Below are 16,972 nucleotides of genomic sequence, written 5' to 3'. Positions count from 1 at the left end.
GAAGAACAAAGTGTCTTTCCATATTCCTGTTTTTGATAGCCTGTGTGTGGCGACTCTCGGGCTCTTTTCCGTCGGGTATATTTCTACAGTTAACGTTAATGTTTTGCAGGGGGATGACCATGGTACCAAGGAAGGCAAGGTGAGTCCTTTTAAACAATGTACAGATCTCTGTATCTTCGGTGAACCCTCAACTACCCCTACAGGAGTCGTGGAGATGTCTTTTTTTTTGGAAGGGGGAGGAGCGGGGGGTGTTGCTGGGGAGTTTGAGTCCAGTAGCCTGTTTGCAAAATATTAGAAGGTTGACAATCTTTGGCGTGGTATGACTGCTCATTTCTTTCTTGATTTTTTGATTCGGCTATAAAAATCGGAACTTGTTTGAGAGCTTTAAAGAACATTTGCATGAAACTCCGTTTTCTCCTCCGATTCTTTAAAGTGCCTATGAAGTAAAAAATAATTGCTGCTTATTTGAAAGGCTTTTCAGAGTAAAGAAGAATGGCGTTTTCCTACTTGGAATATCTTTTTTCGTTTTAGAGATATTCACGTTTTTGTATTATGCAAATGAGGAAAGTGATGACGTCATAGGTGGTTCCACTAAAACAGCACAACACTCAATCGAGTATAACTCTAGAAATATTAAAGCAGTGTTCTTCAAACTTGGCACCAGCAATGTACATCACAAAAGAAACAGAATGACACCTACTATGTTGTTGCCATGGCAACACTCTTGGCTCCAGTCTCTTTCTGTGAAAAACCAAACATCCCCATTTGCAACCTTTTAAAGTTGGACAGAGGGTCTTGCTCAGAACACACATGGTTCCCATATTGCCTTAACTCTCCCCATTAGATTGGTGGGAGTGAGAATTTTAGTCTTAACTAAAACAGAACCAGCGGCATAACTGTTGTCATGGCAACAGCCTGCCAAGTTTAAAGAACACTGCTTTGATATTTCTAGAGTTATTCTCGATTGAGTGCTGTGCTGTTTTAGTGAAACCACCTATGACGTCATCACTTTCCTCATTTGCCTAATACAAAAACGTAAATATCCCTAAAACGAAAAAAGATTTTCCAAAAAGGAAAACGCCATTCTTCTTTACTTTGAAAAGTTTTTCAAATAAGAACAATTATTGTTACTTCATAGGCACTTTAAAGAAGAGAATCGAAAAACTAAGAGAAGGATCGAACGTTATCGCCCCTTTCTCACTGTCCCCCTTTCATCCCCTCCTTCACCCTGGTGTTTTTCTCCCTTCTCATTCCCAGTTGCGCATGCTTCGCTGACCAAGTTCATCGAAATTCCACGACAAAAACACTTTCAACAAGTTCGTATTTTCTATTCAACCCCACAGAAGTTCTCCGATCAACTGCCTCAGTTGCTGAACCAGCAGAATATATTAAAGAGTTCCACAAGTAAACAGGTGAGTCAAGCCCTTGTTTAACCTTCGAGGATTGAATGAGCCCGCGCGATCTTAGACAGTGACGTTGCTAGGCAACTGACGTTTCTTTGTGAGCAATCGCTAGTTGCGCTTTTTTTTTTTGTAACTAAGAATTAGAACCGGAATCTAGAGCTGGTTTTGCGAAGTTGGGTTGAAAATGTAAGAAACGGCAAAAAAAAAAAAACCTTTCAGAATAACTGCTACTTTTTTATAAGAAGATAATACTGGTAGCTGTATGCGGAGAAGCTTTGAATCTGTGTTGGTTGATCGTGTTCCGTTGAGAGCGCGTAATTTTATTCCAAAATCTCTTGTGTGTGGGCGAAGATCTGGGAATGAGATTAAAAATCGCGCCGATCGTAAAGGTTCTAAACTGTACAGTTTTCCTCTCTTAAAAGCATGATTAAATTCGAGATTAAGGGAATAAAAATAGGTGCTGTTTAAAACAATGAATCGGTGACTTTCAAGAGAACATTTGACGGTTGATAATCTCTGAAGTGTTCTTTTAAAAGCTGGATACTAAAGCAGTGCATATAAATGTTGGCTCTATATTAAGACGTGCTAAATAATAAATGATCCTGGGTTATTGTTGTGTGTTCTCTGAAGTACGCCGATAAAGTGCTTCCATATTTTATTTGCTTTTTTTTAGTGCAGTTATTTATTTTTGAGAACGTGTAGAAAATTTGGCACAACCGATCGCAGTGTAAGAGTAAATTTATTTCTAACCTCCTTGATTTTGAGCTTGAAACTGGCTGAACGTTATGAAATTATTTTCCAGGGTGGCTTTTTAAGCGATTCAAACTTGTCTTTAAAGTGTTTTCCACTTGTGATGTTAGCCTTTGTCTTAAGTTTCGCAGTTAACGAAATACATAATTACGTGCTAATGGAAAACGTAGTTAAAGAGGTGTTTTTCTACGCCTGATAATTACAATCTCATTCGGTGTGCTACAATAAACAATTTTCGTTTCGTATTGTGCAAAAGTGCCGACGGCACACGCATTTAAACACTTTTTTTCGTGTAGAAATCGAGGAGTTTAAATGGCTTCTTTTCGACTCTGAGTTGGTTTTCTTTCGTGACGCTACGCTTAAATGGGTTCTGAGTAGGAGCTTTTGAATGGCTTTCCAATCGCAGTGGCCTGAATGAAGTATGGGCTAAGCAGGTGGAAATTACTTCACTTGTTCCATTAGTTCCTGACAAAACTGAATAATTTATTACTTCAAACCACTCGGTAATCTCATTGCCTTGGCAACATGTTTTTTTTTTTTTTCGCAATTGAAGAACAGATGTACAACGAGTTGTTTTCACACAAGCTTTTATTTTCCACTGGGTCGATCGTCGCGAGTCAAGCTGGGACCTGATTGTGTGCAACAACAAAATTATTCATTTATTTTTGCTTAAAGACGACTCGTCGCCAGCACTGATTTCCATTCAATCTTGCGTCGAGAATCAACGTTGTTGTATTAAGCAGCTTGCCGACCACAAGGCGACAGGTCATTCCAGTATGGCGATCGGCGAGCGGGTAGCTTGAAGCCTTAAGTGTTGAAGAACCGAAAACCAACGTTTCATGATGGTGAAACAAGGACAGAAACCAGGCCAAAAGACAGGCATTTCGATCCAGAACACGAGTACTTTGACTCGAGGACATATGAAAATAAGAGTTTTCACTGGCCTGGCGGGATCTCTCCAGTCTGTGCATAGAAAGAAGGTTTGTTCACGTTGCATTTAAGATTTTTCCGATAAAGCAATAATTGCAGCGCGATTTTTTTCTTCGTTGCTCCATTTTTGAAGGGCAATTTCATAGTTACTCTTTTTACGTTTATTTTGTCTTTTTTGTAGAGGGCGCAATAAAACCCTGAATTTGTTTTCCCAGCATATGAAAAGTGTTTGATGAAGTAAATAATTCAGCAAATATTTACCATGAAAAAAATGATCGTGGGCTTAATTCAAGCGTGCCGCGTTTCTCGTCTTGATTTTCGTTTAGTAACTTGAACGAAAAACGTTCTTATAATCGGTATTTGCAAGAGCGGGTGAAATGTGTTTCCGTTAGGCGTCGACGTTTATTTTTTTTTTCGGCAGAATGTATGAGCACTCGGGTTGATCTACTCTACTGATAGCTATAAGTGTAATTATTTTTTTCCTGCCGTCATATGGGTGCTTAATTTTGCGTCAAAACATTGATTTTTCTGAAAAACTTCATGTTTTAAGGGTTTTTTGGTTACAAGTAATTTGTCGAGAAAATAATTTATTGTTAAACGTTGCAGGAAATTGGTTTACTTATGTCGATCTGCCAAGCGCCTGTAATTGATTTTCTCGGCGAAAACATCGGCTGAAAATTTGTTCGTAATCTCTGTCGAATAAATCTTGTCGTTCTGTAATCTGAGAGTTTAAACTAAACCAGACGGTGTTTGATTATTTTTGGACCAATATCAACAGTTTTTTCTCTTTTGTTTTTTTTTTCGTGCAGTAGACTTTGTTTTCGGATTTGCTTTTGCGTCGACTAATATCTCACACGAATTTCCAGTTATTGTTTCGAGTTTGGTTTTGAATCCTTCCTCGTTAATGAGAGTTCGTACGAAGGTCGCGGTAGATGAAAACGGCTTTTTAGATTGCCAAGATACCACTTTCGCTCGGCTTGTATTTCACAAACACAGCTGCCATCGGAATTACTTGTGGTGTTTGCTACAGGCAAGAATTCTCACATTGGTATTTCTTAACATGTTTGAAAGCTTATTCGACCATGGATAACTATAAATCCGCGAGCGATTTAGAGGTTAAAAGAAAAGTGAATACCTAACTAAACCAGAGTTTATTTTCTAACTTTTTTTTTCTTTTTTTTGGCACCTGTTAAGTGCACTTTATTTCAGATTATTTACCATTTTACTGGCGCTCATCCGAAATAATTTTTCGACTTTTCAAGGTACTCTCTGATAATTCAGTCGTCGCAATCGTGATCTTTCCGGCATTCCATTGAATCAGTAAGCTTCAGCAATAATTATTTTCCCAGAGAAATCCAGGGCTTTAGGGATAGCTGAAAACTATTTGGAGTCAAACTGAAAAAACAAAGATACGCAAAGCAAATATTAATTAATTTGCAGGAAAATAAAGCGAGAAATATCATTAGGTAAACGCTTGTGATAATACGCTAGAAATAAGAAGGAAAATTTGAAGTTGTTACGATAAACTACTGGTATTTTTTGAGTGTTAACATTAAATGGGTATTCAAAACAAGTTTCTCTTTTTCAAAAAATTGACAAACATCTTAAGAATTTGTGCGAGAAATTAGATGTTGGGAATGTTGTTACAAATGTTTGCAAGGTCCTAACCAAACGAAAATAGTTATAGAGGCAATGTAAAAAAAAAACCACTTCTTTTTCATTTATAAATTTCATTCGGCGAGGCAAGGCAAGGGCTTCTGTTCATTTGTTATTAGTAGCAACGGCCCTGTGATTCCAAAATCTTTTTTAATTAAGGAACTTAAACCAGCGTAGAAAACAAGATCTTTTCACGATTCTAACTTTTTCCATATTCTAATTTATTTTCCTTTTGGCCATTGTTTCATAAGCGCTCCACAAAGTGTGAAACAGATACATTACTGGCCAAAAAATTTCGGACGTTAAAGTTTCGGACATTTTATTTTGAACGAAAAAATTTTGGATACTTTTTATCTCATTTCGGACAAAGTTCTGACAAAAATTTCGGACACTGCGGAAACATAGCTAAAGTAAATTTACGACCATAAAACACGAGTTAGACTGAAACAACATCTGTGAAAATGATAGTTTTACTGCAGCCTCAAGGTTTTACAGATTCACCGACGAGAAAATATCCCAAATTCTATCAAGCCGTAACGCATCTCAAGAAGTGTTTCGACAGAGTTCGCTCCATAAAGGAAACTAAGGGCTTGGGAGCTACTTAAAAGGTTCAGACAGAGCTTTAAATATTTCGGACGTTTAAAAATTTAGAGCCGTTTTGTTTTCGGACAGTTTTTTTGTCCGAGCTTAACATTGTCCGAAATTTTTTGCAAGTGATGTAGTAAAATTTCACCCCTACCCTACTCTCCTTCAAGTATAAGGGGTATCGAAAGACCTTCATTGTAACTATAGAAAGCTAACATTGTTAGTTTCTGTTTGTTCTTATTATTACAGGCGCAAAATCTGAACTTGAGCGATTACAGCAAACCAGGATCCAAACGGCATTCCACTCTAATGTAAGTGAAACAACAGGCCATGTACGTATTCTCGGTATTGCACTGGAACTAGCTTGCAACTGAGGCTAAAGCGAGGAGTCTTTCAAATGCAAATGACATTAATCTCTGTTGAATGCTTTAATTTATGTAGCAATAATGGAAACTCTTACATGTTCATCCAGTGTAACACAGACAAGTAGTTTTCCAAACCTATTAAAAGAAGGAAAGTAGTAAAAAAAAAAAAAACGTCCGGAATTTTTCCTGTTTTGGGAGTTTAATTCTGCTGCTAAAAAATTACTGGATGGCTAAAACTCAATGGTTCCAAGTTGCCTGCGGGGTAACCAGCCTTATCTGGAGGGCATGTTTTTCAAATTTACATGGTGTTTTAAATTGTGTGCGGAAGTTATAAATTTCTCACCGTTAGTGTTAACTTGTCGATATGTTTGCATTTTTTTTTCCTTTTCTTTCAGAACAAACAGTGAGAATGAGACGTTTACTCGCGTACGCCGAGACCCTAACGGGGTCAAACTGCCCATGTCACCAAGCGGTAAGATTCTGTTATTCATTGATATAAATCGATGACTAAGATAGGTTTGATTTCCGCTTCTTTCCTTTTTTCCTTCTTTTATTTGAAGGATAATAAACACACTAGCCCCTATTTGACACGGAAATATGCTCGAATATTTGCCCTTGGGCATTATCTGTTCCTTGAAGCTCACAGTTTTCCTCGAGCTACGCTCTCGGAAAACTGTTCGGCTCACGGAACAGATAATGTCTGCGGACAAATATCCGAGCATATTTTCACGCCAAATGGAGGCTATTGTTTGCATATTTTCCAAAAGCTTTTCCGCCCGTTCGTCAATAAAACTGGTATGTCGCTTGTGGAACAATTCAAGTAGTGGATTAGTTACGTTTTGGCAAAAAAGAAATTATTTTCTCGTACAAGGAAAGATCCGCATTAGCTGCGCCATTGGCGATTTTGTTCTAAAAGGCAGTACATATTTTTCAATGCTTTTAACAGTGTAAAATTGTTGCAAATTGCGATGTGTTTATGCAGAGAGTATTTTTCGTAAGTTTTTTTCTCCGTGAAAGGAAAATTGTTTCGAAGATTTCCGAAGATTTCCGAAGATTCCCGAAGATCGTCTGGGCCTTCGGAAGTTGTCCCGAAGGTTTCCGAACATGACCTGATTTCCGAATTTTGAACTCAGTTCAGCGTCGTTGTGTTCAACACACGATATTAGATAAAAGTTCACAGTACACTATAAAATATTCTAACAGTATTAAAAAAGCTAACAGCTATTAATTTTCATTTTTAAAATTGTTTTGTTAGTGGCAATCAATCACTACGGAGACAAGATGACCTCGTTCGAGCAGTCGCAAGAGATTCGTGATTTCCCGGACGTATGGTTTCTTGGTTTGGAGGCGAAGAAGATTGAAGGTGTCCCTGGCGCGCCTCAGAATAACGGTACTTCATTTGTCATCATCAAGTTTGAGCTTAAGCTTACAGTGAAAGTCCGTGAAGAGTGAACTCCAGGAAAATTCCAGAATTTTTGATGAGTTGACACCAAATTGGTTGGAATAAACTGTCCGCTGCTGCAAGAGCCATTGAAAAATCTATGAACTTTTTGGGCAGAGGCTCCCAGGTTTCAACAGTTTCGTTTAGGCCCCATCCACAACGCCGGAGAAACTTGAAAACGCAGCTTTATTTCTAGCGTTTGGCCTACCGTCCGCACTAATCCGTCACAAAAACGGTGCTTTTCCAAAACGATCTTCTGGAGGAATTTGAAAACGCCGGCTTTGCGTTGTAGTTTGGACGGACAACATTTTGATAACGAAGCTTTTCGTAAATGATGAAGTTGCGACAATCCTGTGATTTCCCTGCCCGAGATATCCCCAAACACAACTCTAAAATAACCGGTGATTGTTGCGCTTTCAAATTTCTCCGGCGTAATGTGAACGGAAAAGATTTAATGCGTTTTCAGAGTGAAAACGCTGTTTTCAAATTTCTCCTGCGTAGTGTGGACAGGACCTTGTAGCAAAATGCATTGTCAATAAATTTTGAGAAGCCAATAAACCTGTCCAGAACTTTGGGGTGGGGATGGTAGGGAGGCGGATTGGCACTTGTAGAAATTCAGCCCACAGGTATCCCAAGCACACTGTGTGATATTGCGAAACACCGTACATAGAAGAGTTTGTATGACTGAAAATGTAACGAACGTATTCAGCGGCTAGAAATACGGAAAACAAAATACAGCAAAATTTCTTTTGCCGCTTCCATTGTGTATTTCTTGTATCACTGTGGAGGTTTAGGCCGTCTTAAAGCGATCTCAACTGGTTCCAGCTTCACTGTTTACCTCTGAATATCAATCTGTAGAGAGGATGATTATTGTGAGTCTTGTTTAACTTACGTTGCTCTTTGACTTGAATGAAAAGTTTCTTATTTAATTATTTATCATTCTCGTGGAAGATTGGGTCTGATTATTTTGTGATAATTTTCCCAGGTTATGATGACGAGAATGGCAGCTATCTGAAGGCGTTACACGACCACCTAGTGTACAGATATGAAGTATTGGAGGTGCTTGGCAAGGGTTCGTTTGGCCAAGTGGTCAAAGCGCTGGATCACAAGACTGGACAACATGTCGCCATTAAAATTATTCGTAACAAAAAGAGGTACGAGACAAGTACATGTGCGCATATACACAATAGTGAATAGTGCTTTGCGCTCTCTTTCTTCTCCGACTGTGCAGTTTACCTTTATGCAACAGTTCACATTTGGTGTTTCTTTGTTTTCCAGATTTCATCAGCAAGCTCTAGTGGAGGTTAAAATTCTAGAACACTTACGTAAAAAGGTTAGTAAGATCTTAAAATAACCTTATTCTGGCATAAAAAAATTACGTTAAGCTCAAAGCGGTAGATAATTTGTTCCTCTTTGAATTTCTCAGGATAAGGAAAACAGTTACAATCTCATACACATGATAGACTATTTCTACTTCAGGTGAGTTGAACTCTTCTGATCAAATCGTGTCTTCTTTCTACCTTATGACTATTAATTGCAACAGGAAGGTAATGAGAATAAAGGAATTTGTCATCTCAGAAAAACCGTATTGACTAGAGCCAAATTTTCCCAACGAGAATTGAAGGGAATGTATGGAAAAAGGTTAAGAGAATTCTGATGTTGAAAAGGATTCCATTGATGTGCGTTGTTGACAGTGACTGTCTTATTTTCCTTAAAACCTGTTTTCATTTGGTGAAAAGTGTTCCTGGTTTAAAATTTAGGGAATTTTGTTTTATATATCATAGGCAAGCATGTTTTACACGTGTTTGCTTTAATAATACTAAAGTTCAAATAGGGCCTGAAACGACTGTGTAAAATGATGTTTAATATCCAATCTTTCGCCGATCTACGGCGTCATTAGGTTTAGCTTTGTTGAAAGAACTTTATTCTTAAATAAAGTTTCTTGTGCCTCTTTTCAGGAATCATTTGTGCATTAGCTTCGAACTCATGGGGTAAGTAACAAGTTTTATTTACACATTACTTGTAAAAGGTTCCGAAATTTTAAACGTCCGAAGTATTGACACTACCACTTTTAAGTAGCTCCAAGGCCCCTGGTATCCTTTTAGGAATGAACTCTAGTTGAGACACATAACTGCTTGATAAAATTTGTGCCATTTTCTCGTCGATGTATCTGTAAAACGTAAACTATCATATTCACATCTGTTTTTTTTTTTTTTTTTCCATGCGTAAATTTACTTTAGCTATGTTCAGCAAAGTGTCCGAAATTTTTGACGTAAATTTGTCCGAAATGAGATAAAAGTATCCGAAAATTAAGCGTCCGAAATTTGAACGTCAAAATTTTGGTGCAAGTAATGTATTTCAGCGCCGCGTACATAGCATCGTGATTTCACTTCACCGTTTAACCAACATTTTGTGGTTACTATTCGTTGCAGGATGAATTTGTACGAATTAATAAAAAAGAACAATTTCCAAGGATTTAGTCTCGCGCTTATAAGAAGGTAAGTCAACAACAGTTAGTACTTACAGGTGACAAGAGCTAAGAGCGTGACAGATTAGCGTGACGCGTGCTGTCCTGTCACGCAGGTTATCTACTATTCAAATAACTAACTATACAATATCGCTGTATTTTGAATTTATTACTCGTTTTCCGCGTTGTTTGGACAGTAATCGCTGCAGTTGGATAATAAAGGACCTTCAAGAAATTTTAGTATAATTGCTTAATTTTGATGTTTATCAAGCTTTTTTTCAAATTTTAGTGGTAAATTTTACATTTGCAATTCAACGTACTGAATTAATTTTTTATCAAGCTTATTCGTTGTTTTTCAGGTTTGCTTATTCGTTACTCCAGTGTCTTAGAGTGTTGTACAAGGAGAAAATTATCCACTGCGATTTAAAACCGGTAAGTGACTTTGGTTATTTCTTGTTACAGCGATTTCCGTTTGTCTGGTCAACGCAATAATGCGTATCTTTTGTTTGTGTGTTAACGAGCTCCCTCGATCACGCGCAAAAACAAATTTCTTTCAAAGTACGGTATAGATTGTGTTCACGTGACGTCATCAAATTCTCAAATCCAAAACTAAAGAGCCACTAAAGGTTTTATCCTCATCAGGCATAAGAGGTACTAAATTTAGATCTGTTTACGACTTTCCAGCTCAATAACGTCCTTCGTTTGGAAACCAGCGCATTTTGAATTTCGGAGTTATGGCGGTGCATGACATAAAGCTAAGATCGCGTTTGTCGAAAAGTATACACTTATCTCGTGATTGTTAGCCATTTTAGGACTTTTATTGCGTGACGATGAACACAGTCTATTAACCAATTACAGCAAAAAGGCTGTTTTTTCAACCAATCGTAAACGTCCACGGGTTTTCCCGCGCTTTGAACCTGTTCTACAGTTTTCTGATTAGTCCAATGCTCTTTTTTGGCGTCTGTTGTACTTTTTCATAGTGTTGTTGATTTTCAACGATAGTTTCCAAAATATGTTTCATCTTATTATATTCCTTAAGTTAGTTTTGCGAGCTTAGAAAATTATAGATACATGTAGCTACTAGCCTAAGCTTCTTTTATTTATTTGTTTCTCGCGGACCTGTTTCTCGCAAAACTCGTTCATTCCTCCGTGGCTATTTACAAATCTTTCAACTTTTAATGGTTTTGTTTCTTTCTCGTTTCAGGAGAACATTTTGTTACGACAAAGAGGTCAAAGTGCTATAAAGGTGATAGACTTTGGTTCAAGTTGTTACGAACATCAAAAAGGTATTTCTGTCAATATTTTGTCAACTTTAGATATCCACCCGTAAGCTAGAGCGATGGGCCATTTCCGAACTACCTTACGCCTCTGTTTCAAAGCGATTCCTCGTTGAAGACCAGTGCAGAACACATTTTCACATGAGTGGTTTCGCACGAAGACTCGTTTTGAAACTGAGGCAAAAGGCAACACGATAAAACGGCCTATTCTTATGGTTTCATTCTCTGCCATTGGCACACATTTTTGTGTGCAAAAGTTTTAACCAATCAGAGGAATTCTTTTGTCGGAACTAACCAATCACAGCTTGTGATGCGCAGCTGGCGAGCAGCGCGCTCAGGAAGTGAAATAATGTGTGTATTTTTTTTCTTCTTCTTCTTCATCTTCCTTACAGTTTACACGTACATACAAAGTCGGTTTTACCGTTCACCCGAAGTTATTTTAGGTAAGTGGAAATTTTCTTCCTCGATCATTTCAACTTGAGAGTGTTTGCAACATTTCAAACAACACGGCTCTCATGTTTTCAAGTTCGTCCATGGTGCAATCTATTTTCCATTCTCGTCGAAACAAACGATACGAAACTAGTTCCTACCATTTGTCGAGCACTGCTCTAGGGGGGCAAGCCATTATTTTTGCCGACAATTGCGGTTATTTTCTAGCGTAACCACCGAATTACTCTCGAGCGAAACAAGAGCACGCCCGAAAGCTGTTACTAGACAAGCAGATTTAATATAAATGATGTTGTCGTCAGGACCAAATGACCTGTTTATATTTAAGAAGTGTTTGTGTGGTGTAAGCTTGTGGTTGTAGCTGTAAGCTTGTATGGTGTTGTAAAAAGGAGAAGATTATCCACTGGTGCAAGTGTAAGCTTTGTAGTAAAAAATCCGAGTGCATGTTAAGTTTGAGTTTCTTGTTTCAGGTATTCCGTACAACATGGCCATTGACATGTGGAGTTTAGGATGTATTCTTGCCGAGCTGTACACGGGATACCCTTTGTTTCCTGGTGAGAATGAAGTGGAACAGCTAGCCTGTATTATGGAGGTGAGTACAGAGACCACAGGCAACAGGTTTGATTCTCGTGTTTTGTGTGTTTTGTTGTTGTTTGGTTTTCTTTTCTCCTTTTCATTCGTGTAGTTTTGTGTACTTAATTGCCTATTCTATGCTTTAGTGCAAAGACCTGAGGCAACAGATTTGTTTTTCGTGTTTTTTTTTTTTTGTTTTTTTTGGTGTGTTTTGTTGTTGTTTGTTTTTTCCTCCCCTTTACACTTTCCCCTTTTCATTTCGTGTATTGTTTTGTGTACTTCATTGTATATTCTTTTCACTCTGACGAATTGCTAACGCTCGGAACATCACCTTCACAAAATCGCTATTGCGATTAATTTACCTTTATCGGCTTCAGGTCTATAAATAGCCAAGTGTTAATCAATTTGCTCGTCTTCTCAGCCCGACAGTTTCCTCGAAAACTATAATTTTATTTTTGTTTTCTCCTTAATTAAACAGATTTTAGGCAAGCCACCATCAAATGTACTTGAACCAGCTGGAAGAAAAAGGCTCTTTTTCGGTAAGTTCATTTGTCTTTTTGTTTCTATTGGTGTACCATTTCATCTTGCCTGGTAAAAGTTGCATTTGTCGTTGAAATCAGCGTCGTTCGATTCTTCCCGGTGGAAGATGTGATCTAGAGTTTGTTCCTGGTAGAAGGTTTTCGTTGCCACTGAATATTTCGGGTTTCTGTAGCGCGAAGTGACTGCAGTCGTTAATAGAACTGTTAGATCTGTAGGGTAACACTACTAGATGCCTTGTCCTTTTCTCCCGCTGAATGTCTTGCCAGCAAATTTGTTCCTGAAAGAATGTTCATGCGAAGAATAACGTTCTAAACCTTGGAGAAGTAGACGTCTTAAACCACAGTGACAGTCTTTGGTATATGACATTTTCAGAGTTAAATTGTGAAGCTCGCATAATGATGCCTTCGTTGGTGAGCGTTCCAACGACTGTTTTCTTTTGTAGAAGCATTGGTACTCCAAACTTTCTGTTTGGGATGTTAGAACGTTGTAGATTTATATCTCTCTCCCTGGAGAATTTATTCATTTTTCATTGATGTATATTAATTTATGTTTTAAAACAGATTCCAAAGGAAACCCGCGCAGCATGACAAACTCAAAAGGAAGAAAGCGTCAGGTGAACGGCAAAGAACTCAGCGCAGCTCTGAAAACAAACGACGCGTTATTTGTGGATTTTATCAATCGCTGCCTCGAGTGAGTTTCATGTGTATTCCCTTGAAAAACCTTTTGTCTCCAAGACTAAATTGAGGAACTTACACAAGTGCAGTTTTAAATTCTTCTTTTTAACTCGTGAATGCGGAGCTATGAGCGAATTTAGCAGTTCGTTGGAGAAAAGCTCACTCGGTCAGTCAGTCGATTGGTTGTAATAATTTTGTAGTAATTCCACTGAGCAGTGTATTCCGCGTTATTTTTTCAGTTGGGATCCAGCAACTCGTCTGACTCCTGATGAAGCCTTCCACCACGAGTGGATACAGGAGGTAAGAACACAGCGTTAGTGTGATGCAGAAGAATAAGTCCGTACCAGAAATCACTTGAGAGATTGTCCGGGTTCTAGCCTGGTTTGTGGGTTCTCCGACATAAGCAAAACCTCAATGGCCACCATTTTATTTCCATTTGGCGATAACAGCGGATTTCTGTTGTATTAATTGGATTTTTTATATTCAGATTTAGCATGTTCAATTCTTTCAGTCTTTGAGTTTGTCACAAAAAACGGGTGTAAAGTCCAACAATGTGGGCGAAATTAGCAGCACGCCGAAACAACGGACCACGGATTCGTCCAGACTACGTTGATATTCTACAAAGACACGTGGACAATAGGCAAGAACGCCTTTTCTGGAAACTTAACGTTCCATCCAAGACCACAACTTCGTAACGAACATTTTCACTTCCGGCGGCTTTATCTACCTTTTGTCTGTTATGCTACATGTTTCTTTTTCGTTTTTCTAGGGACGCCAAAGACATCGTGGGACATCCCGCTTAACGTCCCGACACCAGGCGTCTGCGGATGCGCACAACTCTTCGGAGACGATATCCAAAGGAAGTACCACAATTATAGCGGAACCCAGCAAAGCGCATGTTGAAGGCGGCTGGACCAAACGAAGCGCGCGAACGCGGGAAAGATTGCAGCCAATAGGAGCTGACACCACGCACACTGCGCCACACGACAACAACAACAATGTTACCAAACAACAGCCGGAGACTGGGACTGAGCCCAAGGGGACAGTGGCACCGACTGCCAAGACGATTTCGTCCGGGGTAGTGAAAGAGAAGGATATTGCAGAAGAGAGAACTACGGAGGAAGTGACTGTCACGGAGGGAGGACAGTTCTTGCCTCCGATCAAATGATTCAATGGATTTAAAGCGTTTTTATGGGGTATGAAGCTGAAATTCAGTTTAAAATTATGATGTAAACGCGCCACCTTCGATCTATCAGAATTCAATATTGGTTCACAAGTCACAAATCTCCATTGCCGGCGTTCAAACAATGATAGCTCTTACTTCATAAGTCATGCTATAAGCTTTTTCATACACAAGGTGAAGACAATTTCCAATGTGTGATTCAATTTTTTTACATACTATAATTTTTCTGTGTAAAAATCTGTGACCTTTTTACTGTTCATAGCATACTGAGCTATGCACCCTTAACAGTTTAAATCTAGAGTCTATGCAATATCAGATTTACAGGTGATGTTCTCAGAATCGATATACGATTTTGATATTTTGAATGTGCAGTCGACACTGATGGTTTTTATTTCATAGAAGTATTTAATTTTACATGTATTTCTATTCGAACATGATATGTTCAGATTGTAAAAAGAAAAATCGACATTTGTAAATTAATCCTCGTTGTGATAAAATATTCCGCATGAAACATTTTCTCGCCTTCGACATAAAAATTAAATCGTTGGCAACTCGCCAGCAGGTTAGAAATCTAACAGAATCTAAGTTCATGTACAGAAAAGTTTTACAATGAAATAAGCGGTATTGGTATTCTATTTTTACGGCTCAAATTCCTAGCAGATTCTTACAGTCAAGGGTTTTTGAAAATTGTGTCAAAGTAGGCAAAAAAATAATTTGCAGTTTTCGTAACCAGAGAAGAGGATAAAACATTCGGATAAATTTTATGGTCGGTAGCACGCCGACACGAGCATATTGTTTGACGTTTGGCGAAGAGTGCGTTATTTTTTACGAAACTGACTTTGAATTTAAGAGTGAAAAAAAATTGTGAATTTAATTTTAATATATGAGTGTTTTGGTTATTTATTTTACTAATTCCTTGAGAGGTGTTTTAATATATTTCATGAATTGTTTTTAAATATTTTTATACAGCATTTAATGACAGAAAGAAAATACGAGTGAATATTAAGGAGTGAAACCAACGCAGTTTGCAGTCGAAAACACGGTTATTTTCTAGCCCGGAGAAAACATCAAAATGTTTAGGGTTGAATTGAGATGTATTTAAGTGAATAGGATCTTCTGGAAATGAAATAGCGAAAATTTCTTGTTGAACTTTCAAGCTCCAAATGTGATCAACCAGTCGGTTCTCCCAATAATATCAAAACGAGATTAAACAGGCAAGTAGGGAGAATTGAACAAAACGAAGGATCATAACATTTCTCTGACATTAACATTTAAACGAAATCTAATAAGAAATGCAAAACAGTAAAATAGCATGTTGATAGTGGAGCTTGAAAGATTAACAACTACAAACTAATTCAAAATTTATTTATAAACCGACAGTTATTTAATATTAAGATTATATTTAAACTACGCCAATGGTTTCCATGGTTACTTGTGCATATGACCCTTTTCAGCGACCATATGAATCTTCTAGTTGTAACAATTTTCACAACAGACTTTGCAGTGAAAGTTTTTCTAAGGAAATAATGTCCTGTCTCAGACAGGATGAGATTAAACTGTTAATAACCGCGTTTTCTTGGCTGAGTTGTTTCTTCGTGCAAGTGGCATAGGGATTGAGGGAGGTGCCAATTTTTCATGACCACGAATTTTTTCAATCTCAAGTCGTTAAGTTTCTTTTGATGGCTCGCCCTTTCGCGAATTTGAGTCGCTTTTTCTTATGCTGGAATTGTTTTTGGTAGTTGCGTAACCCTGGCCAAAAAGAAAGCCATGGTCCATCCCTTAGAACATAAAGGTAGTAAGTAAGCTAGCATTGTGGGAACCAAGTTGCGATGTCATGACTCTTTGTCTGCGACCAAGACGACTATCTTCAAATGCAGAAAATCTCGAGATCAAGGTGTACTGAAATATGAAAATACGAAAAAGGTAAAAATTGTTAGACCCCACAAAAGTCGCCTCAGGCTAAGACCAGAGCAGAAAAAAGATCGTTACAGACCAGAACGTACCCTTTAAAATGTTTTTTTTTTTTTTTTTTCCTGCATAAATGACAACTGACAACCATGGGCTATGCTCTTTTCAACGCCAAAAGAAGCCCTTTCCAGAAACTCGCATCAAAATTAAGTGACCTAAAAAATTCACATCCATTAGAGCCCTCAGATCCACGAACGCCCCGTTAATTCTCTCCGTCTCCATTTTACTTAACAACCCCTCCCCTGTAAGGAGCAAAGGCAATATCCACTTATGTCCAGGATTGGACGCAGTTAAAAATTTTACAAATTTTACGATTATTTGTTTGAGTTTCAAATTTAACAAAATTTGCGATTTTTCGTTAAACTCTACAAGATTTACAAAAATTTGCTGCCTCAACCATTTTTCCGGACATTGTTGCGAAATTTACAATTTTATGCTAATCCATCAGCAAGTACCGGATGGGGATTTTACAAAATTTACAAAATTTGCCTTTTTTTGCTAACTTCACGATTTTTGTCAACTCATTGCGAAATTTGCGCAATTTTTCGTTGAATGCAGAGCGCCCGTGGAAAGCGCCCCAGTTATCTGAAAAATACATTTTGAAAATTCCGCGCTTTATAAGAGTTATCTAAACAGAAGACAAACCAATCAAATATACGCAACTTGGTGCGTGCATTTGAAAATTTAAATTGCAAATTTACATTGTGAAGAAA

General features: G+C 38.0%; 1 protein-coding gene across 1 annotated transcript in view; it reads left to right on the top strand.

Moving 5' to 3' along the window:
- LOC110065634 (dual specificity tyrosine-phosphorylation-regulated kinase 4-like) overlaps positions 1-15,862 on the top strand; it is a 28,774-nt gene extending 12,912 nt beyond the window's left edge. The window contains exons 7-24 of the mRNA XM_089270843.1: positions 110-139; positions 1,344-1,412; positions 5,574-5,635; positions 6,085-6,161; positions 6,945-7,079; positions 8,116-8,284; positions 8,409-8,463; positions 8,557-8,609; positions 9,089-9,121; positions 9,563-9,628; positions 9,957-10,029; positions 10,802-10,883; positions 11,267-11,317; positions 11,792-11,913; positions 12,373-12,433; positions 12,995-13,124; positions 13,348-13,408; positions 13,878-15,862. Of these exons, the coding sequence (XP_089126969.1) occupies positions 110-139; positions 1,344-1,412; positions 5,574-5,635; positions 6,085-6,161; positions 6,945-7,079; positions 8,116-8,284; positions 8,409-8,463; positions 8,557-8,609; positions 9,089-9,121; positions 9,563-9,628; positions 9,957-10,029; positions 10,802-10,883; positions 11,267-11,317; positions 11,792-11,913; positions 12,373-12,433; positions 12,995-13,124; positions 13,348-13,408; positions 13,878-14,276 (1,728 nt within the window). The 3' untranslated portion in view covers positions 14,277-15,862. The remainder of the gene's footprint in view (positions 1-109; positions 140-1,343; positions 1,413-5,573; positions 5,636-6,084; positions 6,162-6,944; positions 7,080-8,115; positions 8,285-8,408; positions 8,464-8,556; positions 8,610-9,088; positions 9,122-9,562; positions 9,629-9,956; positions 10,030-10,801; positions 10,884-11,266; positions 11,318-11,791; positions 11,914-12,372; positions 12,434-12,994; positions 13,125-13,347; positions 13,409-13,877) is intronic.
- Positions 15,863-16,972: the final 1,110 nt, after the last annotated feature.

Source organism: Orbicella faveolata, unplaced genomic scaffold, assembly GCF_042242905.1.
Source record: "Orbicella faveolata isolate gen_17 unplaced genomic scaffold, um_ofav_v1 contig_34, whole genome shotgun sequence".
Classification (NCBI taxonomy): Eukaryota; Metazoa; Cnidaria; class Anthozoa; order Scleractinia; family Merulinidae; genus Orbicella; species Orbicella faveolata.
The sequence above is the reverse complement of the archived record's forward strand: the minus strand, read 5'-3'. Positions and strand labels throughout refer to the sequence as shown.